The sequence below is a fragment of the Artibeus jamaicensis genome, unplaced genomic scaffold (genome assembly GCF_021234435.1).
Source record: "Artibeus jamaicensis isolate MK-2021 breed Jamaican fruit bat unplaced genomic scaffold, CSHL_Jam_final scaffold_11, whole genome shotgun sequence".
NCBI lineage: Eukaryota > Metazoa > Chordata > Mammalia > Chiroptera > Phyllostomidae > Artibeus > Artibeus jamaicensis.
This window is the reverse complement of record NW_026522027.1, coordinates 2,742,679-2,764,764: the sequence shown is the minus strand read 5'-3', so window position 1 is coordinate 2,764,764 and position 22,086 is coordinate 2,742,679. Positions and strand designations below refer to the sequence as shown.

At 54.8% G+C, this 22,086-nt stretch overlaps 1 protein-coding gene across 2 annotated transcripts; it reads left to right on the top strand.

The window, feature by feature from the left end:
• Positions 1-204: 204 nt before the first annotated feature.
• SMG9 (SMG9 nonsense mediated mRNA decay factor) lies at positions 205-21,535 on the top strand. Of its 2 annotated transcripts, none has more exons than XM_053655744.1 (14): positions 205-489; positions 3,008-3,163; positions 7,033-7,107; positions 7,198-7,462; positions 7,559-7,656; positions 9,770-9,882; positions 12,760-12,871; positions 14,583-14,678; positions 15,087-15,172; positions 17,803-17,909; positions 18,590-18,697; positions 18,823-18,951; positions 19,259-19,403; positions 21,049-21,535. In XM_053655744.1, exons 2-14 carry the CDS (start codon positions 3,014-3,016, stop codon positions 21,125-21,127), a joined length of 1,563 nt encoding a protein of 520 aa, XP_053511719.1. In that variant the 5' UTR covers positions 205-489; positions 3,008-3,013; the 3' UTR covers positions 21,128-21,535. The 2 variants fall into 2 exon arrangements, with proteins under 2 accessions (XP_053511719.1, XP_053511720.1); XM_053655745.1 differs by having other exon boundaries at positions 2,992-3,163.
• The last annotated feature ends 551 nt before the right edge of the window (positions 21,536-22,086 follow it).

The following is a 22,086-nucleotide window of genomic DNA, read 5'->3' as shown; positions in this document are numbered from 1 at the left end:
GAAATTCCTCCCTGCTGCCTCACCCTACCGCATCCCGCCAAAACCTCTAAGGAGGCGGGACGCGAATCGGGAGCGGCGCACTCTCTGTCTTCTCTGCTCACCGACTCCAGCCCCCAGCAACGCGCACGAGCATTGGGGCGGAGCCGCCGCCGCTCGCTCTCCGGGGTCCGCATGCGTGTTGAGACCAACCACTTCCCAACGACGCATGCTCAGTTGGGCGCTTACGCTCGCGGGATCTGAGCTCCGCTTGGCTTCCTCCTCTTCCACCTTCTGGCCGGCTTTGTATGCTTCTGTGGGTGCCGCTTCCGGGATACTGAGACCGGTTCTGAAGTGACTGGTGCTCGCTTTCTCTCCGTCTCCCCCATGCTCCTGGCCCCCCCGACGCTATTTACTAGCGGGTGTCTGCTGGTGGAACCTCCCTTCCCCCACCCCACCCCCTTTCCGAAGAGCGCGCGCCGCGTGGGTACAACCAATCAGCAGCCGCCTTAGGTAAGGGGGCCGCGTGCCCGCGCGAGGCAGCGGCAGCGGCACCGACGGGGTGCGCTTCAGGGCCCGCCCCTTTCCCGACCGTTAGTGTTGGGGACGCCTCGCGGGGGTGCGGAATTGAGCGCAGAGCCAAGGGCAGCACGTTGAATGCCGGCTTGGCAGGAGTTGGGTGGGGAGGAGGTATTAACTTGCGAAGAGGAACTTCGCTTCTGGGAGATCCTAATGGTGGGCCTGTAAACTGGTTATAAAGTATGCTAAGGTCCTTCCAAAAATGTGTCAAAAGAGACTGCAGTTGTGGGGGTGCCCTCTCAGAGGGCCCGCACACAGATCCGGACACCTTCAGACACTGGTTGTGGGGGGCTCCTCATAGGAGGAGGCCGGCGATGAGATGTGTGCAAACGGGAAGGCTCTTTAATGATGAAGACTCATCACTTCTAGAAGGGGAGGCCTCACCTAGGAGCCTGGGAATATGATTCAGTGCCAGAGAGTCCTTAGAAAAGTGTGTCATCTCCTGAGTGCTTCATCAGAGTGGGCATAAATGAGGAGTTAGGAGCTGGGAGTCTCCCCCAATGCTGTGCAGGTTGACACTTAGCGTCTGGAAGGTCCCAGAAGGGGTGTGTGAAGAGAGACATGAGTCCTGAGGAGGCTCCTTCAGAGATGCGTAATTAGACTCAGTTTCTGGGAGGGTCACTGTAAGAATCTTGTTGATAGACACTTAGACTGGCTTTATATGTTTGGGGAGAATCCCCAGAAGAGCTTGGAAACAACAGAGGGTAAACAGATTGCATGTAGGTGGACTCTTATTCTGGGGAACTCCCCATAGGGACTGTTAAATAGACTCAAATACTGTGAAGGTTTCCAGAATAACAAGCAAATGCACTCTAGTTTGCATGGGAAGGGGGCCCTCCTAGGTAGGTAGACAGACAGTTAATAGTGCTGGAACAGAGTTGTCCCGGACAAGGAAAAACAAACACGTAAGCACTGCAGAGGTCTCCAGAATAACGTGTAAGCAGACACTTAATTGCAAGGGAGGAAGTCGAGAGTCCCAAGTTCTGAGGACAATCTCCATCTGAGATTACAAACAGTCATTTAAGTGCCGAATGAATCATTTCCAAAAACATTTGTAAACAGGCCTTGTCCTCCTGTTTGTGGCTGGGGAAGGGGTCACGCAACAGTGAGAGAGAAGCTGGACTAGCCCCTACCTGGTCAGCAAACTTAACTCCTGCATTTCATAAGCAGATACTTTAGTTATAGAAAGTTTCTCACAGGGACCTGTTAATGCCCCTTTTTACTGTGATAGGGTTGGAGGGGATTCATTGAATGATTTTAACAGGCACTTACTAGCTAGCTAAGCAGGAGTTAGCAAACTTTCTGTAAGGGGCTATACTGTCTCTGTCTCAGCTACTCATCTCTGCCATTGAATCACGAAGGCAGCCTCAGACAAGTTGTAAATTGGTGGTTGCGTTCCAATAAAGCTTTATTTACAAAAACAAAAGGCAGACCAGATTTGGTCCATAGGCTGCAGTGTGCCACCGTAACCCTAAGCAGTGCCAGACGGCCTTATAGCCTGTAAACCGACAGAGAAGTACTCAGATTTCCCTAGAACGATGTGTGAACACCTGGGGAAAGTCCCTAAGTACCTACCTGTAAACAGATGCCTAAATAATAGGGAGGGGGTCATGTAGGTATGGTATATTTATAATGTGAGCACCAGCGAGACCTTGGAGTGTGGTGATGAACCACCAGCAATGGAAGGTGAACAGGCCCTTGAATGCTGGAGCCTTCCCCCCATACATGCAGGTCATGGTTAACCAAAAAAGGATTTATCTCACCGAGGCCCATATTACTGATTTGTAAGGAAATGCCTTGCAGCATTTTGGGATAATGTCCCATTTTTATGTGACCCTGCCCCTGTGAATTATGTTGGGATAAAATTATTAGTATTTGGGAATAGTTTTGGTTACAAGTAGAAGTGTATCTGTTTCTCACTGAATCTTGAGGTAGGCAATTCAAGGTTAATGGGAACCCCAAACTTTGTATCTTGTCCTGCCATGCCTTCTGCTACCTTGCCTCACAGCCCAAGTTGGCTGCTTGAGCTCCAGCCTGCACACCCACATTCCTTCCAGCCAAGAGGAAGGAGCAAAGGGTGTGGACCAAGGTCTGTGAAGGAAAGTTATAGAAAACTGCCAGAACACACTTTGGGAATCATCATTGGCTAGAAAGAACTTAGTCACATGGACAGACATACCTAACTGCAAACTAGGCTGAACAGTGTATTTTGGATAGTCATGTACCCAGCTCAGACCAGAGGGATTGGTTGGTTGATTGATTGATTGATTGATTGATTGATTTTTGGAAGAACAAACCAAATATAGTGCAGAACAAATATTGGGAGCCAGTTGGCAGTCACTACCACAGCTACAGAGCTTTCTTGAAAGGAAGTGTCTTATGGTCTGGGGTTAATCAAGTGGAGGGGGGAGAGACTTTCTTCACCCTCAGATCCAGCTTTTTGTCTCTGTAGGCGACCATGTCTGAGTCTGGTCACAGTCAGCCTGGGCTCTACGGTATAGAGAGGCGGCGACGGTGGAAGGAGCCTGGCCCTGGAGGCCCTCAGAATCTCTCTGGGCCCGGCGGTCGGGAGAGGGATTACATTGCACCATGGGAAAGAGAGAGACGGGTGAGTTTCTAGTCCCGAGGACAGCATTTCTGTATCCACTCATTCCACTGGTGTTTGTTGAGCACCTGTCATGTGCCAGGCTCTAATCTAGATGCTGCAGGTATATCTGTGAGGGAAACCAGCTGCCTTCTTGGAGTAAGACAGTTAGAGAGTGATAAGGGGAGCTGTGTGAGCTGAGGTGGTCAGAGAAGGCTTCTCTGAAGAGGTGACTTTTGAGCAGGGACCTGAATGAGGTGAGGAAACAAGCAATGACAAAAATCTGAATGAAGAGAATTCTAGACAGAACAGCAAATGCAAAGGCCCTGAGGCATCTTATCTGGTATGTGCAAGCCTAAGGCCAGTGTGGCTATAGGGGATGAAGATGGAGAAAGTGATAGAAGGATGAGGTCAGAGGTAACTGGGGCCACCTCACATAGGACCTGGTAGGCTATGGAAAGACCTTTGGATTTCACTGAATGAGATTGGCATTGGAGAGTTTGAGCTGAGAGGTGCCATAAGGTCACCCATTTTAAAGATCTGTATAACAATTAAAACAAATGTTTCTGTTTATTGAGCTGTGTGCAGTGTACTTTGGCTCTTCCTGAACCCTTACAGCCACGCCTTGAAGTAGAGCCTATGATAGATGTAATTTTCGCTGAGGAGGTAGATGAGGCTCAGGGGAAGGGACTTACCCAAAGTCATAGTCAGTAAGCTTCGGGGCGAAGACTCAAACCCAGATCCAGCCGAACCTTCAACACAGCACCATCTGCCTGCTACAGCCTGTGTCCTGGACTGGGAGTCAGAGCCTTAGTGTGGGCCCAGCTCCTGCCTTGCTCTCCTCCTGTGTGCAGGTGACTTACTGCCAGAATCTGCCCCCTGGTTCTTTCTCCAGGGTCCTGCCCACCTCCGAGAGCTGTTTGGTGGAGTGGAAGAAAGTAACAATTGGGACCAGTATCTGAGTCATAAGACTGCAAAAATGAAGAGTAATTTATTCACAGGGAACTGGGGGGTTCCTTGTTCTCCCCTTGGGTCTAATACAGTCTCTTTTCCTCCTACACACATCTTCCTGCGAAATGTTACCATCTTCCTACACCTTCAGCTTCAGTGCCTGAACAAACAACTCCCAATTCTTTTTTTAAAATATATTTTATTAATTATGCCATTACAGTTGTTCTATTCCCCCCTTCATTCCCCTCCACCCTGCACACCCCCTCCCCACCATTCCCCCTCTTTAGTTTATGAACGTGTCTCAAGTTCTTTAGATTCTATATTTCCCCTAATATTCTTGCCCTCCCCCCTATTTTCTACCTACCATCTATCTACTTATTTTCTGTACCTTCTCCCCCTTCTCCTCCTCCCACTCCCCTGTTGCTAACCCTCCATATGATCTTCATTTCTATGTTTCCACTCCTGATCTAGCTGTCCTTTTAGTTTGCTTTTGTTTTAGGTGTGGTTCTTAATAACTGTGAGTTTGCTGTCCTTTCACTGTTCATCTTTTTTATCTTCTTTTTCTTAGGTAAGTCCCTTTAACATTTCATATAATAAGGGCTTGGTGATGATGAACTCCTTGAATTTGATCTTATCTGAGAAGCACTTTATCTGCCCTTCCATTCTAAATGAAAGCTTTGCTGGGTAGAGCAATCTTGGTTGTAGGTCTTTGGATTTCATGACTTGGAATACTTCTTTCCAGCCCCTTCTTGCCTGTAAAGTCTCTTTTGAGAAATCCGCTGACAGTCTGATGGGAACTCCTTTGTAGGTGACTGTCCCCTTAGCTCTTGCTGCTTCTAGGATTCTCTCCATTTTAATCTTGGCTAATGTAATGATGATGTGCCTTGGTGTGTTCCTTCTTGGGTCCAACTTCTTTGGGACTCTCTGAGCTTCCTGGATTTCCTGGAAGTCTGTTTCCTTTGCCAGATTGGGGAAGTGAAGAAATAGCCAAACTTTCAGATGCACAGTTCAAAACACTGGTGATCAGGATGCTCACAGAACTGGTTGATTTTAGTCACAAATTAGAGGAACATATGAAGACTAAACTAATTGAAATGAATGGAAATACACAGGAAACCAATAGTAATGGAAAGGAAACTGGAACTCAAATCAAAGAAGTGGACCAGAAGGAGGAAAAAAATGACCAAACAGAAAAGGATGAAGAAACAAGAATTCAAAAAAAAATGAGGAGAGGCTTAGGAACCTCCAGGACATCTTTAAATGTTCCAACGTCCGAATTATAGGGGCACCAGAAGGGGGAGAGGAACAGCCACCAGTGGAAAACTCTCAATTCTTGACCTTGTCTCTGACTTGGCTACTGAGCCTTGGCAGCCTCCTAACCAGCCAGTGGGCTCCTTACATCCTTCATGTCCCCTGCTGACCTCAGCATCTGCCATTTCTCCCCCCAGTATCAATGACAACCCCTTAGGCCCCTTTCTGGACGCCTCCCCCCTCCACCCCCAACCCCAGGCCAGTCAGACACCAGTGCTGCACATTGGGCCTCCTGAATGTATCTCCCGTCCATTGTCTTCTCCCCGCTCACAGCCTCAGTCCCAGGTATCTTCCACTCCTCCCTGGTTTTTTTTTTTTTTTTTTTTAAATTTATCTTTAGAGGGGAAGGGAAGGAGAGAGGGAGAGAAACATCAATGTGCAGTTGCCTCTCGTGCGTCCCCTACCGGGAACTGGCCTGCAACCCAGGCATGTGCCCTGACTGGGAATCAAACAGTGATCCTCTGGTTCGTAGGCCTGCGCTCAATCCACTGAGCTACACCAGCCAGGGCCTCCCCGGACCTTCTTGTCTGTCTCCCTCCCTGGCCTCCTGGAAGCCAACAGCCTTTCCTCCAACAGTTTGCTCACAACTGTTCTTTCCCAAACACTTTCATGTTATCCTTTTACTTCTTTCTTCACCAGAGGCCAGTGAACTGAGCAGGATTAAAATAAGAATCTTCAGTATGTGGGAGAAGAAACAGACCCAATGAGGGGCCAGGACCCTCCCAAGGTTAATCAGGAAAGGACAGGACTCAAACTCACGTCTCCCCGTTCTCAAGCAGATTGGGGGGTGAGTCAGAAGAGGCATGAAGAGGGCAGGTGTGGGATTCAGTCCATGGGCTTGGCCAGCACAAGAGCAGGGCTGAGGCAGAGAGGGGCAGAATAGCAGGCGCTGCCCTGGCTGGTGTGGCTCAGTGGATTGAGTGCCAGCCTGCGAACCAAAAGGTCACCAGTTCGATTCCCAGTCAGGGCCCCCAGTAGGGGGCACTCAAGAGACAACCACACATTGATGTTTCTCTCCTTCTCTTTCTCCTTACCCCTTTCTAAAAATAAAATTAATAAGTGAAATCTTTAAAAAAAAAAAGCAGGTGCTACCAGCAGCTCTCAGATAGTGAGCACCTGCCATGTGTCAGGTGCTGCGTGGACAGTTCTGAGTTACGTTTTCTTTCAGGCTCATAATAGTCCTGTGACGAAGGAATTCCCATCCCCACTTGCCAGAGGAGGAAACAGGCATTAGGCTAGTTGCTGATCCAAATTCACACGCCAGTGAGCGTCAGGACCAGGTCTGAACCCAGGTCCGTGTAGCTCCAGAGTCCTTGCTCCTTCCTCCTGGGCTTGTCTAGTGGAAGCAGCTGGAGCGAGCTGTTAACAGCTTGCTTCTGGAGCCGGGCTGTCAGGTTCAAATTCTGGCTCCGCGGCTTATTGTCTGTGTGACCCCGGGGTGAGCCAGTTAACCTCTCTGTGCCTCGATTGCTTCATTTGTAAAGTGGAGACCATAGTCGTATCTGTCTCACTGGGTTGTTGGTAGGCTTGAGGGAGTTCATATATGAGGGCTCTTAGTTCCTGGCGCACGTAGAGGCTTTCGGAGGAGTTTCCAGGAGAGCCCGTGGAGTAACTGCCCTCCCTCACCACAGGATGGCAGCGAGGAGACAGGCGCATCGGTCATGCAGAAAACCCCCATCATCCTCTCAAAACCTCCAGCAGAGCGGGTGAGCGGGGGAAATGTTGGGAAGGGGAGGCTGGGAGCAGTTATAGGGCAAAGATCTCTCCCACCAACTGGGATCTTCTCACTCCCACAGTCAAAGCAGCCACCACCTCCAGCGGCCCCTGCCGCCCCGCCTGCCCCAGCTCCTCTGGAGAAGCCCATTGTCCTCATGAAACCACGGGAGGAGGGGAAAGGGCCCGCGGCCCCAGCGAATGCCTCAACGCCTGAGGGCACCACCCCGCCGCCCCCTGCGGCCCCCGTGCCACCCAAGGGGGAGAAGGAGGGCCAGAGACCCACACAGCCTGTGTACCAGATCCAGAACCGGGGCATGGGCACCGCCGCACCAGCCGTCATGGACCGTGAGTAGGGGCCGAACAGGATCTGGCTGGCAGCCGGAATCCCCTCACGCAGACAGACCCTCACCCAATCCTCTGTCTCCTGCTTTGTGTTTCCAGCCGTCGTGGGCCAGGCCAAACTGCTGCCCCCAGAGCGCATGAAGCACAGCATCAAGCTGGTGGACGACCAGATGAACTGGTGCGACAGTGCCATCGAGGTACTGGCGGGGAGGGCCTCTCCCTGCTTGAGCTTCCCCGGGCCCCACACCCTGGCCTCCTCCAGCCGCGTGGTGGGCAGCACCAGCCCAGACAGCTGTTGCCACAGTGGGAGGGAACGGATCTGAAATCTCTCAACGGCCAGGCCCGAATTTCGGTAGCTGCGCTAGTTCAGCTTCACTGGTTGGTTAAGTACTGACCCACCCTGACGGTGGTTGGTTGAGAGGTGCTCCCCCTGCCCCGAGGTGCCCGGGGGTGTCCTGCACCATCCCACAGCAGGGCGGCCTCCTGGACCCTGCCTCAGTCCCCCTCCGAACTGGGGGAAGCCCGTGTGGTACCAGCCTTAACTGGTTTGAGTATCACTCCCCAGCGGTTCCCCTTCCGCCCAGCGACCTCTGCTCTCGTTCAGGCTGCCATTTCTGGGCCCACATACCTGCCTCTAGTCTGCTGGTCTTCGTTTCCCCCCCTTCCACCGCCCTTCCCACCCCCCAGACCTGTCAGATGAGGCTCCTGCTCAGCTCACCCCAACAGCTTAGACTTGAGACCAGCATGCCAGGCCCAGCTCTCCCCTGGCCCTGCTGCCTCTGTGTGTCCTCACACTGGTGTCACCTGGGGAGGTTTTGTTGTTTGTTTTTTTAAAGAGCCAGTGTCCAAGCCCTGCCCTTCAGCACGGTCAGGCAGAACCCCCTGCAGTGACGCAGAGGTTCCACGTTTGCGTCATCTAGTGTGATGGCTGTGTCCTCCTAGGTGGCCACTGAGCCCTTACCCACATACCCCAAAACGTGGATTGGATTTTTAACTTTGTTTAATTTTAATTTAAATAGCCACGTGTGGTCAGTGTCTGCCCTATGGAACAGGCCTAGCCCCAGCTTTGCTGCTTTCCTGTGTCGAGGCTTGGGCCCAGGGTTCGCTGCTTTTTTTTTCTTCCCTCCTTTTTTTTTTTAAGCTCTCCAGGTGATTCTAAGGAGCACCAGCCACAGTTGAGGACATACAGTGAGTTCTTTTGTAACATCCTTGATAGGTTCTTAGAAACTGCGACTTTAAGCAAAATGATGTATAAGGAGACTAATTTTACTCTAGGTTAATTGATATAAACAAGAGTTAAATTCCTATAGCATATTTCTGATCACAGAAACATTGCCAAACTTTTAAATAAAGACCCCAAACACTTCTAACATTAAACACTGAAATAAAATGTTTTTATTCATCTTAAAGTCAAAGATGAATAAAAACAAGTCAGATGGTCATTTTTCCAACCTGCTTATTCCAGTTCAGGGTCACAGGTGAGCCTGTTCCTGCAGCTCAGGGTGCAGGGTGCGAGCCCAGCCCGGACAGGAGCCCTGCCATCGAAGGGCCACTCACACCCACACCACGCTCAGACTAGGACACTGGACACGCCAGTTCACCTAATGTGCGCATCCTTGTGATGTGGGAGGAATCCGAGTCTCGGGAGAAAACCTATGCAGAAAACACGCGGACTCCACACTGACAGTGACCCCGGCTGGGAATTGATTTGTTCTTTCCTTATTAACCTTATAACAAAAATGCTTTTCGAGGACCTGCAGTATTCCTTTTCCTTGAGTCATGTCTCTCCTGCCCCCTGGTGGTGAAAGTCAGCAGAGGCGGCCGCCCGGAGGTGAAGGTCTCAGGAATTCCCAGGACGCAACCCCACACGAGAGCCAGATGGACTCATTTCCTGCTCCTGCACGCTGCTCGCTTTCTCACGTTCTCCCAACCTGACTGAGCAGAGGGCCTCCCAGGAGTTACCAAGTCCTGTTTCCTTCAACCTGCCCTTGCGTTCCTTTGCCTCCCCCTTCTCTTCCCAAAGGCCAAGCTTCCCTTTTGCCTCACAGTGTTCCAGCCACACTGATTCTTATTAGCCTCTTGACTATGTGAGGCTCTTTTCTACTTTGGAACCCTCACAGCTGCTGTTTGGTGTGCCCCGAGTAGTCTAGTACCACCCCCACCCCCCACCATGCACACACAGGCAAGACTTTTCTCTTTATATCCCACAAGGCAGGCGGGCAAGCCACCGAGGTCTGGGGCCCCCTCATCTCATCCCCACTCAGGCAACTCACGGGTTCCTGAGGTCCGCATTCCTGCCTTCTCCCACAGTATTTGTTGGATCAGACCGATGTGTTGGTGGTTGGTGTCCTGGGCCTTCAGGGGACAGGCAAGTCCATGATCATGTCATTGTTGTCAGCCAACACTCCTGAGGAGGATCAGAGGTGAGGGGGCATCAGGTCGGGGCGCGGGGGGCCAGGAGGAAGGTGGGCACCCACCTGAGACTGGAGGGTGGGCCCAGGTGTTGCGAGTGGTGTTGCTAAAGGTCTTTGAGGAGTTGCTCCCCCTCCCCTGGCCTCAGTGTCTTCATCAGATGAGGGTGAACAGGGGCTGGACTAAGTTTTTGTGTGACTCCAGGGTAACCAGTCCTGTTCTTCCCTTCTGGCCGTGCCCTGGGAAATGGTGCAGAGCCCAGCCAGGACCTGGGGTGAAGTTCTCATTTGGATTGAGAACCACTGCAGTCTCAGTCCTGCCACTCACCAGCTGCTTGACCTTGGGCGGGTCACTGCACCTTCCAGCATGTCACTTCCTCGTCTGTAAAGTGGGTTTTGGGGGCACGAAGTAAGATCAGTAAGGCAAAAAGTAACAGGAGCCTGGTGTGGAGCAGATGCTCACAGACGTGGCCGATACCGCTGGGAAACAGGACGGCGAGGTCCGGAAGGCGGGCGTGGGTTCTAGACCAGCCTCTGTCCCGGGTTCTTGAGTAAGGGTGGGTGTGGTCACAAAGATAAAGGACGAAGTCCCAGGAGGGGATGTGGTGGACAAGAGAGTTTAAGAACTAGGCATCCAAAACCGAGGAGAGAGAAGGAAAGGGAGAAAGGCGGGGACTAGGGAGTAGGCGGCGTACACAGTCTGGTGAAGGAAGACTCAGAATGGAGGAGGAGAAGGGGTAGTAGCCCCTGGGGGTTGTCTCAAAAAATAGTTTTCTTTCTTTCTTTTTTTTAAATAAAGCAGGTGATAATTAGCTTGCTCTCCACAGATGGGCATCAGGGCGTCCATGGCAACACCCTAACAGTAAATGCAGAATTTCACACACATCCCCGGTCAGGGATTTCTTCTAGGGAAGAGTCCACAGTTTCCACCAGTTCTCGGGGCCGCTGACGCAGACCCAGAACAGGTTACGGAGCCCGGTGGTGAGAGTGGGATCCACTAGATCCCACTCTCCTCTGCCCCCCAGTCGGTCCTGTCCCCTCTCCACTCGAGGCTTCAGCAGTGGAGGAGGTGGTACGCTAAATAAATAAACATTATCGGGCATGTTAGAAGGTGGTGACAAAAGAGGATTATAGGGAGGCACTGTTAAGGCTGCATTAGTTTTATGTTGGGCGGTCAGGGAAGGCTTCGCTCGGGGCATTTGAGGAAAAGCCGCCTTGGAGGAGGGAACACATTCCAGTCGGAGGGACAGCAGGTGTGGCCCGCTGAGTTGGGAGAGTGCCCGGCGTGTGTGCAGACACGTGCAGGCCTCCGAGTGGAGCGGAGCGAGTAAGTGGGGGATTCGGACGTCGGGTCAGGGAGACAAGGGAGGCCTCGCCTGTCGTTATCCGCTCTCACCTGACAGCTCTGGCCACACGGCGGCGAGGGAGAGTTCTCCAGAACCCACGTCCTGTCCCGTCCCTCCTCAGGTCTCTGAGCAGGGCCCAGCTCACAGGCCACAGCCCCAGCTCCTTGCCCCGTCCCCCCCCGGGGCCTGTGTACCCTCTTCTCGCTCCCAGCCAGGTTTGTCCTCTGCTCTGCCCCTTATACAAGCCTCCTGCCTCCTGCCTTGTCTTCGCTTCCATCATGCGTCCCTCCCACCTCCCCCTCTAAAGTAATTAACTTGCTCAGTCGGCTCCCCTCTTCTCTCGCACCCTCAGCAGCCTTTGCCTGTTAAGGCGATCGTTCCCCGCTCCGTGGACAAACTCGTTCCCACTTGGCGCTCTACACGCCGCTTCCCAGCGCCTGCAGTTACTGGTCTCTGTTGGTTCATGAGCTAGACCAGAAGCTGCGTGGAAGCAGAGATTTTGTCTGTCTTGTTCACTGTGACAGCATCCTGGCACGTAGTAGGTCCTCTCAGTACAGTGTTAAGTGGGAGTTTACCTGCTCTGGGTGAGACAACATACTAAGCATCTCAGGGAGGTGACAGTGACCCTTTGAGAGGTACCATAGTTTGCAGTGTATAACGCACAGTTGTTTGCCCAAGTTTTTGATGGAAAATAAGGATATGCATTATACGTGGCTCTAATGATTACATACCGTGGGTGTGATGATACCGAGTGTAGCGTGCACAGAGACGTGGGTGTGCACTCACTATACACAGGAGCACGCATTGTGCTCGGCAAAATGTGGCAGGTGCTATTATCCTGATTTTACACATGGAAAGAGACAAAATTGCTCTGTCTACGTCACAGAGTGACCAAGGTGAGCCTCGGTGGTTTGGGGCCAAGCCCAGCTCTGTCCTCTTTGCTGTCAGATCCCAAGCATCCAGCACAGATTAGACACGAGAGAGACTTGCCTGCCGGGGGAGGGCCGGGCACCGGGACACCGAACGGCCTCCCCCTGTGAGACTTGCCAGTCCGTGTTTCCAGGGTCCGGCAGAGCAGGCGCACTTGGTAGTCAGTGGCTGACAATCATAAGTCACTGTTATCAGACGCATGTATTAGCCTCACTGTAACCCTAAGAGGTTTGACACTGCTGTGGTCCCCACTTCGCAGACGAGGAAACCAGGAAAAAGATCCAAAACTGTTACAGCCACCCAGGCGGGAAGAGGCAGAGCCGGGATCTGAGTCCCGGAGTCAGGCCCAGTCCCTGCTCTTCGGCACCTAAGTTTACTGACTTCATTGCGTGAATTAACCAATCTCCCGTGGGCGGGGGTGGAGTCCCTTGGTGTAAAATGTAGCCCCGCCGTCCCACCCCCTCCTCCCCAGACAGCAGGGGCCATGGGGGGAGGCTCCGTGGGCAGACAGGGAGCTATGTCACATGTGCAGACTTCGTGTGTCACACTGTCACACTGGAAGTGTCACTGGCTGAGAGCTGGGCTGCAGCTCTCCCTGCCTGCTCCTCCACAGGGCCTACGTCTTCCGGGCCCAGAGCGCCGAAATGAAGGAGCGAGGGGGCAACCAGACCAGTGGCATCGACTTCTTTATTACTCAGGAGCGGATTGTCTTCCTGGACACACAGGTGCCAACCCCCCCCCTTCCCCGCGCATGTGGCGTTCGGCTCCATCCCAGAAGCTTTTTAAGCCGGCACCCCGCTCGGTCTGCATGTGGTTCCAGCCAGGCCAGGGGTGCGCTAGGTGCCCTTGGGCAGGTTCTGTGGCTTTTGGCCCTTAGTCTCTTCCTGTCAGATTTTTGCCCTGTCTCTTCCTTTTCGAGTGCACACAGCAACCTAAAGAATCTTCTAGCATAGCAGTTAAGAGTGTGGGCCCTGCGATCAGTCTGCGTCCAGGGCCTGCCTTGAAATCTTACCGGCTGGGTGACTCCCCCAGACCTCAGTTTCCTGTCCTGTGAATGGGGACGGTACGTATGCTTGGCCTCATCGGGTGGTGGCAAGCATTCGGCAGGGCCGTGAGGCACAGCGCCGGGCACAGGACCTGCCGCGGGCTGAGCATTCGGGCGCATCCCTGCCTTCGGTAGCGACTCTCGTGCACTCGAGCTTTAGCTCCCCCCTTGCTCTTAGGCAGAGTCCCGGGTCCTTAGCCTGGCGTCCAGGGCTCATGTGACTTCCTCCTCCACCCTCTCTAACCTCCCCTCTGGTGTGGCCCCAGCCCCGCCACACACAGCACAGGCCCTGCCAGGGTCTCTGTCCCCTGTGGGCTTTCCACGTCCCGCTCTGCTTCCCTGAGACGGAGAGTCTTCGTGAGGTTTCAGCGCGTTGACACAAGTCAAGTGCATCGCAACGTGCAGTGGGCACTCAGTAGCCTTAGCTGTCACTGTCATCGCCATCAGCGCTGGCTCCGCCCAGGCCAGTTCGCTGGGCTAAATGCCTTCTCCCCCGAAGATTCCGCTGGGGTGCGGTCTCCTCTTGGGAGCTTCCTCTGAGCTTCTGTGCCCACGTGCACCTCCCACCGCAGCTCGGGGTCTGTCAGTCTGATTCGTGTGTGCCCTCCCCGCCCCCCCAGCGTGGAGCGCTTCTGTAGGGGGCCCTGTATCACGGGTGGTGCTCACTTTGGGAATTGGTGACAAATGTGACCTGAAACCTGTGTGCCAGGCTCTGTGCATGGACCACGGGGACCTTGGAGGGAACTGAACTGTGTGCCGGCTGGGTCAGAGGCCGCGGAGGGCGGAGCGGAAGTTCGACAAACAGCACAAAATAAACACTCGGTGCTTGGAGTGTAGAAAGTGAGCACTTGGAAAAGCCTCTTTCCTAATTCCGCTCACTGCAGGAAGAAGGCCGTAGAGTAGCAAGCTGATTAAGCTCTTACAGGTTTTTAATGGAATGTTCCTCTAAAAAAAGTCTGATGAGCTCACCACTGATTCTTTTACACCCACTGGTACACTTCTTAAATCCTCACCAATCTCACACTAATCGTTTTTTGACCTAAGTAATGATGTTAGCAAAGTTAGGAAAGCATTTGAGACAACTAAAGCAAAAGGGCCTTGCAGGGACACGACCCGTTTGGGTAAACGCTACGTCTGTTAGCATGAGCTCAGGCCTGTTCGGGCACGAGGCACCCGAGAGCTGGGGGGAGTACACCGCTGGAAACGTGGCCCTTGCCTCTTGCTAACCAGCAGTGTGCTAATTAGAAGCTCCCTGCTTGTGTTTCTGACTGTATTTTGTCCCAAGAGAGGCAAGTGTATTTGCCTTCATTCAGTGTGTGGGACGTGGGTAGCCATGACCCCCAGGATCCCGACCCCACCCTCTTTGACCCCTTTTCTCTTCCTCGCCCCAGCCCATCTTGAGCCCCTCCATCTTGGACCACCTGATCAATAACGACCGCAAGCTGCCTCCAGAGTACAACCTCCCCCACACTTACGTGGAGATGCAGGTGAGGGGGCTGAGCCAGGCCCCGGGGGGCGAGACGCTACCCTGCCTTACTAGATCTGTGATGCGGGGCTGGGTGTGGGTGGACCTTGTTTCTGCTTCTTCAGAGCCCCGGCTGTCTGTCGGAAGAGGCCAGCACTGAGAGACAGGCCTGGCTCTGCCCCTCAGAAAAGTCGTTAACACGCCCTCCCCCTCAGGCCTCAGTCTCTGCCTCTGAAAACCGGGGTGATGGTTCCTACTGTGCCCAATGGAGGGGTGGCCCCTGAAGGAAGTGCCAGCACAGTCTGGGCACACAGTAGGGCTCTGAAGCCCTTACCCTGACACCCCTTCATTTGAGTCCGGGATCAGGGACGCCTCTCCAGGCAGAGGAGACCTTCAATTCTGCGGCCCTTCCCTCCCGCCCATCCCCCAGTCGCTCCAGATTGCTGCCTTCCTCTTCACGGTCTGCCACGTGGTGATTGTCGTCCAGGACTGGTTCACGGACCTCAGTCTGTACAGGTGAGGGGCTGCAGGGGAGGGGGAGGCAGCCACGAGACGCGGGGCCCAGAGACCCAGCCACTCGCCCAGGGATCACAGGCTCCACACTGTGGCCCCAGGGGTCCTTTTAAAATGCACGTGGAGCCCTGGCTGGTGTGGCTCAGTGGATTGAGCGCCGGCCTGCAAACCACAGGGTTGCCAGTTCAGTTCCCAGTCAGGGCCAAGCCTGGGTTGTGGGCCAGGTCCCCAGTAGAGGGCGTGCAAGAGGCAACAACACTTTGGTGTTCTTCTCCCTCCTTTTTACCCTTTCTTCTCCTCTCTCTAAAAGTAAATAGATAAAGTGTTTCAAAAATAAAAATTAAATAAAATGCAAGTGGAGCGGGTCCCTACCGGCTAACCCTCCCTCGGCACACACGCACATTCACGACCCTTCGCCGACCGCACGTCCCTCAGCAAAACCCAGTCCTCCCTGTGCCTGGCTCACAGGGCCCCTGTGTGTTCCCAGTCACCTCACGGGCCCTCTCTCCTGCTGCTTGGCCTCCCTGCCTCCCTGCCACCGTGACCTCATGCTTGTTCCTTGTGCAGCTCAGGCCCTCCTCACCCCTCAACCCTCAGCCAGAAACACCCTCCCTCGGGCCTTCCCTGACCTTCTCCCTTAGGCCCCCCGTTCCCCTTCCCCCTGCTCTCTTCCCTTCTTTGCACGCGTCACCCCGACAGTGTAAATCTCTCTGTGGTTTGTCTGCGGGGTTGCCAAGGGTTAGGCGGAGCAGGGATGGCTAGGCAGACAGAGTCCCCAGCGCCTCGCTCAGTGCCTGGCCCAGGGAGATACTGATACAGGTTTGCTGATGGATAGCAGAAGGAGCTGGCTTGTTCCGTCCTTCGCGTCTTGTCCCCCGCAGACACGTGTGCCGTCCCGTTGGCATCCTGCAGGCCAGAGAAGGGAGGGAGGGAATCTGGGTCTGGCAGGAGTCCTGCCTGAAGCAGCTGGGAATGCCCCAGGCAGAACTGGCTCAGGACCTGTGGCCACAAGGGTCCTCCTTGGCCTGGGGCCCCAGCAGGTAGCGGAGGGGAGGCCAGCAGCTGGGGCCCAGGGCCCAGGTGCCAGGACGGAAGGGGAGCTCCTGGGACAGGAGAACTGAGCTGAAGGAGGCGATGTCTCCAGAATCAGGCGGCCCTGCATTTGACTCCCGGCTCCCGTTGGAAGTGGCTTCTTTTCCCACAGTTCTGCAAAGGCAAAGCTGTTCCGTGTAGATTGAGTGAGTTAGAAGAATTTAAAGCATTCAGTGTAGTGCCTGGTACATAGTGAGCAACTGATAAATGGGGGCTTCCCGTCTGTGTGAGTAACCCTGGGCGTGGCGCGGAGCTGTGGGTCTGGCCCGCCGTGAGGACAGACCGGCTGGGGAGCCAGTCACTGTGGCCAGATCTACACGGCCTCGTTCTGAAACCTCCCTTCCTGTCACCGTTGTTCATGGGCATCCATTCATGTGATAAATAACATTGAACATTTACGTATGTCATTCGCTGTTCTGGACACCGGGGAGGCGGATCTGAACAAAGCAGATAGAACAGGCTGCCTCCTCCCTGGGCTGTGGGCTCAGGTGCGGGGCCGGCGGGAGAGCCTTGTATTTGAGCAGGGTCTACCAGTGGGCCTCCTGGATAGGCGAGCCCCTTAAAACTGTGGATAACCTGTTCACATGTGTGTCTGTGGGAGGATGTTAGCCATCACTTCGTCACATACCATTATTCCCTACCTCTGCAAACAGCCCAAGAGTACTTACTTTTATGTGTTTGGAAACATTATCTAAAAGTAGCATAAACCGAAATCTTACGTCCACACGAAATCCGGCACACAGATATTTCTAGCAGCTTCATTTGTAAATTGTCAAAATGTAGAGGTGACCACGATGGCCTTCAGTGCCGTCTTGGTGAGTGGCTGAAGGAGCTGGGACTTCGGACCTGGTTATATTCTTAGGGCTAAAAAGATTATCAGGCCGTGAAAGATGGGAAGGAATTTTAAATGCGTAGCACTAAGTGAAAGGAGGCCATGTGGAACAGCTGCTCTGTATGATTCCAACTACGTGACGCTCTGGAAAGGACAGCACTGTGGAGACTGTATGAAGGTCCGTGGTTCAGGGCTTAGGGGGAGGGAGGGGCGACCAGGTGAAGCCCCCAGGAGATCTAGGGCCGTGGCATTGCTCTGTGGGAAAACACAACAGTGTGTACAGGTCGTGTTTGCCAAAGCCCAGAGCAAACCGCACCGAGCGAACCATGGACTCGACGCGTGGACTCTGGGCTCTGGTGACGTGTCAGGGTCGTTTCGTGCAATGTTGGTGTCCGGGGAGACTGGAGTGGGGCAGAGGTTCATGGGAACGGCCTGTACTTGCCACTCAGTTTTGCTGTGAACTTACAGTGCTCTAAAAAATAGTGTTTAAAATATCGTCCACTCATTAAAAATGCATCCAGTTGATGTGAATCCATGGGTTTGTGTCTGGACTCCCTAAAATTTGTGAGAAATCTGGGGTGTATGGGACATTTTTCTGGGTGTGGCCGCAGCTTTCATCAGATTTGCAAAGGGAGCTCCTTCTCCCAGGCTGTGGGATGTGGGGTACCAGCGCCAGAGCATCGGCCAGCCTGTCCCCTCAAACCCCCAGGTTCCTGCAGACAGCGGAGATGGTGAAGCCCTCCACCCCGTCCCCCAGCCACGAGTCCAGCAGCTCGTCGGGCTCCGACGAGGGCACTGAGTACTACCCCCACCTGGGTGAGAGCTCCGCGGGGGGCCAGAGGGGCGGATACGGGGAAGAAGGGCGAAACCAGGGCCACGGAGAGTAGGGAGCTGGGAGGGGGGAAGTCAAAAACATTAGCAGCACCATCCTGTAAGGGACCCACGGCCCCAGTCCCACCCTGGCCACCGCGGGGCATCCCTGAGCCTGGGTCTGGCTCCTTGAACAGAATGGGAGCCTCCTGGGAACGGGGCCTGGGCCCGCCCGTTTCTGAGTCCCTGGCGTCCACGAGCCCAGGGTGCAGGCAGGGAAGCTTGGCGTGACCCGAGTGGCCCCGTGCGGCCCTGCCCTGTGCGGCCCTGCCCTGTGCCTGCTCTGCCCTGGCCCTGCTGTCGTGCAGAGCTCTGGTTCGTGTGGGGCACCCCAGGCAGGGCCTCGCCCGCGTCTCCGGCCTTGCCCGGCCCTGCTGCCACTTTCTGGAGTACCCTGATCACGCGGCCGTCTTCCTCTTGTCTTTTCCATCTTTGCGGGGAGACACCACACCTGACTTCTGTCTGGGTGTCCAGCATCGCCCAGGGCCTGGTGCTACAGTGAAGTCACGTGTCACATAAATATTTACGAGTGATCTGAACTCGGGGGCAGGGGCAGATCTTCTCCGGGAGGAGGGGGAGTGCTCGAGGCCGGGCCTCACAGGGCCCCACATCCCCTCCGTTCCTAGTCTTCCTGCAGAACAAAGCTCGCCGGGAGGACTTCTGTCCTCGCAAGCTGCGGCAGATGCACCTGATAATCGACCAGCTCATGGCGCACTCGCACCTGCGTTACAAGGGTGAGGGTCCCTGCACTGCCCCCACGCTGGCCAGCCTCACGGCCTAGATCCCCAGACAAGCCTGGCCCCCCCTCCCCCGCCCTGGCAGCGTGGTGTCCCTGCAGCTCCGCGGTTCCCTCCTGCAGGGACCCTGTCCATGCTGCAGTGCAGCGTCTTCCCTGGGCTGCCCCCGGACTTCCTGGACTCGGAGGTCAACTTGTTCCTGGTGCCCTTCATGGACAGCGAAGCGGAGAGTGAGAACCCGCCGAGGGCAGGTGCGGTTCCCCCTCAGGGGCATCAGCCACGGGCAGCCAGGGGCTTCCTTGGTCTGGAAGTAGACGCGGGTCCTCCTTGGTTAGGGGGAGACATGGGCTGCGCTGGTCTGGGCTGGACAGGCTCCCGCCCTGGTGTGAGGGGAGGCCGGCCTGCCCCCGCGGTGCCTGGACCCTTTCCCCAGGGCAGGTTTCAGGGTCGTGGAAGTATAGGAATAGTCGGGTGGGGCTGAGCGCAGGTGCTCCTGGAAGGCCAGGATGCCGGTTGACTGCGAGGAAGGCCCCTTATTCTCCCACCTTAACCTCCCAGGACCCGGCTCCAGCCCACTCTTCTCCCTGCTTCCCGGGTACCGCGGCCACCCCAGTTTCCAGTCCTTGGTGAACAAGCTCCGGAGCCAAGTGATGTCCATGGCCCGGCCACAGCTGTCACACACAATCCTCACCGAGAAGAACTGGTAAGAGCTCGTGGCAGAGAAGGGGTCGGTGTGAGGTCCCCGCCCCCACCCCCACCCCCGACGGTGCCCACAGAGGGTGCTCGGAGACTCGCCACGTTGAGTTCCCTTTCCCGGCACCGTGGTGGCTGCTGCCGTCTCGTGGGCGCCTCCTCCACGTCGGGCTGCTTTGCTTGTGTGTGGGGGGTTTTGATGGTTTTTGGACGGGGGAGGGGGACGTTGGTTAAAGTTAAAATTAGGGTTGGGGTTTAGGGCAGAGTTAGGGTTAGGTTTAGCAGTTTCGAGGTAGGTCTAGACGTAGCATCAGGGTCGTAGAGGATTTAGGGTTTAGGTTTGGGGTTATGCGTAGGGTTACGGTGTTAGATTCGGGGCTATGGGTAGGATTTAAAGTTTAGGGTCTAGGTTAGGGTCAGGGTTAGAGGGTTAATGTTAGGTTTAGTGTTAAATGGTTGAGGTTAGTATTAGAGGGGTAAGGTAAGAGTTGGGGTTATAATTACAAGGTTGTGTTAGGGTTAGGTTTACTTTTTCATTTAATTAAATGTAATGGGGTAACGTTGGTAAATGGCATTAGCTAAGGTGTAAGTACAATTCTACAACAGGTCATCTGTACCTTGCTTTGTGTGCTCACCCCTCAAAGTCTAGTCTCTCTCTGTCACCAGATGTTTGACCCTTTTTACCCTTTCCCCCTCCCCCCTCTAGTCACTACTGTACTGTTGTTTGTGTCTGTGAGTTTGTGCATCTGTTGCTTTCTGTTTTATATACCACATTGTTTCCTGGGATTTTGAATTCTCCTAATTAGCCAGGGGGCTGCAGGTTTGGTCACTGATTTGGCTTGTGGGGAATTCAGGCTCAGAGAGAAGTGTGACACAGCAGGGTCACACACCTGTGCTTAGGTGTCCCTTGCTTGTGAAGAGTAGAACCAGTGAGCCCAGTCAAGCTTGAACATCTGTCCTGCAGCCCTGAGTGCGCAAGCGTAGCCTCGCGGGAGAGGAAGCCAGAAGCCTCCAGGAAGCACAGGAAGCGCCTGCAGCTTCCTGGATGCAGTCTCGTCCCCTCCCCCTGGTGTCCGCCTCTGCCCGTGGGCTTCCACCCTGCTCCCCGGGAGCCCTGCACCCCCTCTCCAGCCCCGGCTTTGCATGACTGCATATGTGCAGAGCCCACAGCAGTTCTGCCTCCTCTATGAACAGAAGATAGGCTGGCTTGGTGCAGCCTCCGGCCTGGTCCCCTGGGTCTGCTGGCCGAGGGCTGTGGGAGGGCACAGGGAGTAACAGGGCAGTGAGGGCGGGGCCAGGGGGCCGGAGCTCCGCTCCTCCCATTGGTCTGAACCGGGGCCCGGTGGGAGGGGGAAATGGGGAGAAGGGTTGTGTAGCTGACCCTCACAAGACTTCAGAGGGAAGTAAAGACAGAACTGCTTCCCACAAAGGCCAGTTCTGAGTGGACTCGGAGGTGGGGGCTGAGGTCTTAGTCCAGGTCCCGGACCTTCAGTTTTACTTACCACTGGGGGCAGTTAGGGATTCAGGGCCACCGCCCATCAGCACTGACCCCTTCCTGTGGCCCGGCTGAGGAGGCTCACACACGGGTCATACGTGGGCCCAGGCTGGGATGGGCCCCAGCCAGGCGGCTCTTGACTGTCAACCTCCTCTTACAGGTTCCACTACGCCGCCCGGATCTGGGACGGGGTGAAAAAGTCCTCTGCCCTGGCCGAGTACAGCCGCCTGCTGGCCTGAGGTGCAGGGGAGGAAAGTCACACAGGGAACCTCTCTGGGTCCCCAGTGGATGGCGACGGAGCATGTACATCCTCCCCACCAGCGGGCTGGAGAGTGGCGGCAGCCCTGGTGGGTGAGGGACCGTGACTTCCTCGCCCAGAGACATGAGGTGTTCAGGGCCAGGCTCCCACCCTCAGTGGAGCGTTGTTCAGGAGCGACTTTGAGACCCCCCCCACCCCCAACCCGGGGAGGGACTGACCGGTCACTGACAGGCACAGGCACCGTCCGTCTTGGCCTCCCTCTGCAGGGACAGGAGCAACAGGCCCCTCTTCCCTGGCTCACAGCCCTTTCCTGTGAGGTGAGCCCCGGTCTGGGGCTCTTTCCGGGGGCAGATCTGGTGGCTCAAATAAAAGCAGTTGTGCAAGCCTGTTCTCGTGCTCCTCCTCCTCCTCTCCTGTCCCCTGGCAGCGGGGCAAGTTGGGGCCGCAACCCGCGCAGGCAGGTTATCCTCGGCCACCCACAGGAGCCCGAGTGAACTTCCCATGGGGACTCGTTCCGTGTGGGCCGTAGAGTTGTGGGAGCAGATGACACCCCAGGAAGGAGAGCTCTGTGTTCTGGAATGATGTGAAGCCCCTCTCTGTTGTGGACAGGAAAGCGTGGCACCCTCCGTCAGCAAAGTATGGTGGCTGCCCTCGTGTTGTCTGCCCTCGCGTGAAGACAGTGTCTGCCTTTGGCGAAATGGCTGAATGCAGTGCAGTTGAACACGTGGTCAACCGTAAGAAATGCTTCTAGTGGAGTACAGTTGGTTAAATCTAGTTCCTCCCCTGGGCTGAAGCCAGTCCTACCTTTGTTCCAGTGTAGGCCTGACCCTTGCTTATGATGCTGCTCTTAAAAAAAAAAATGGTCCCTGCCTTTCATTTAAGTCCAGTCCTACCCCCAGGTAAATATATCACACAGTTTAGTGAGTACCGTCTCTCATC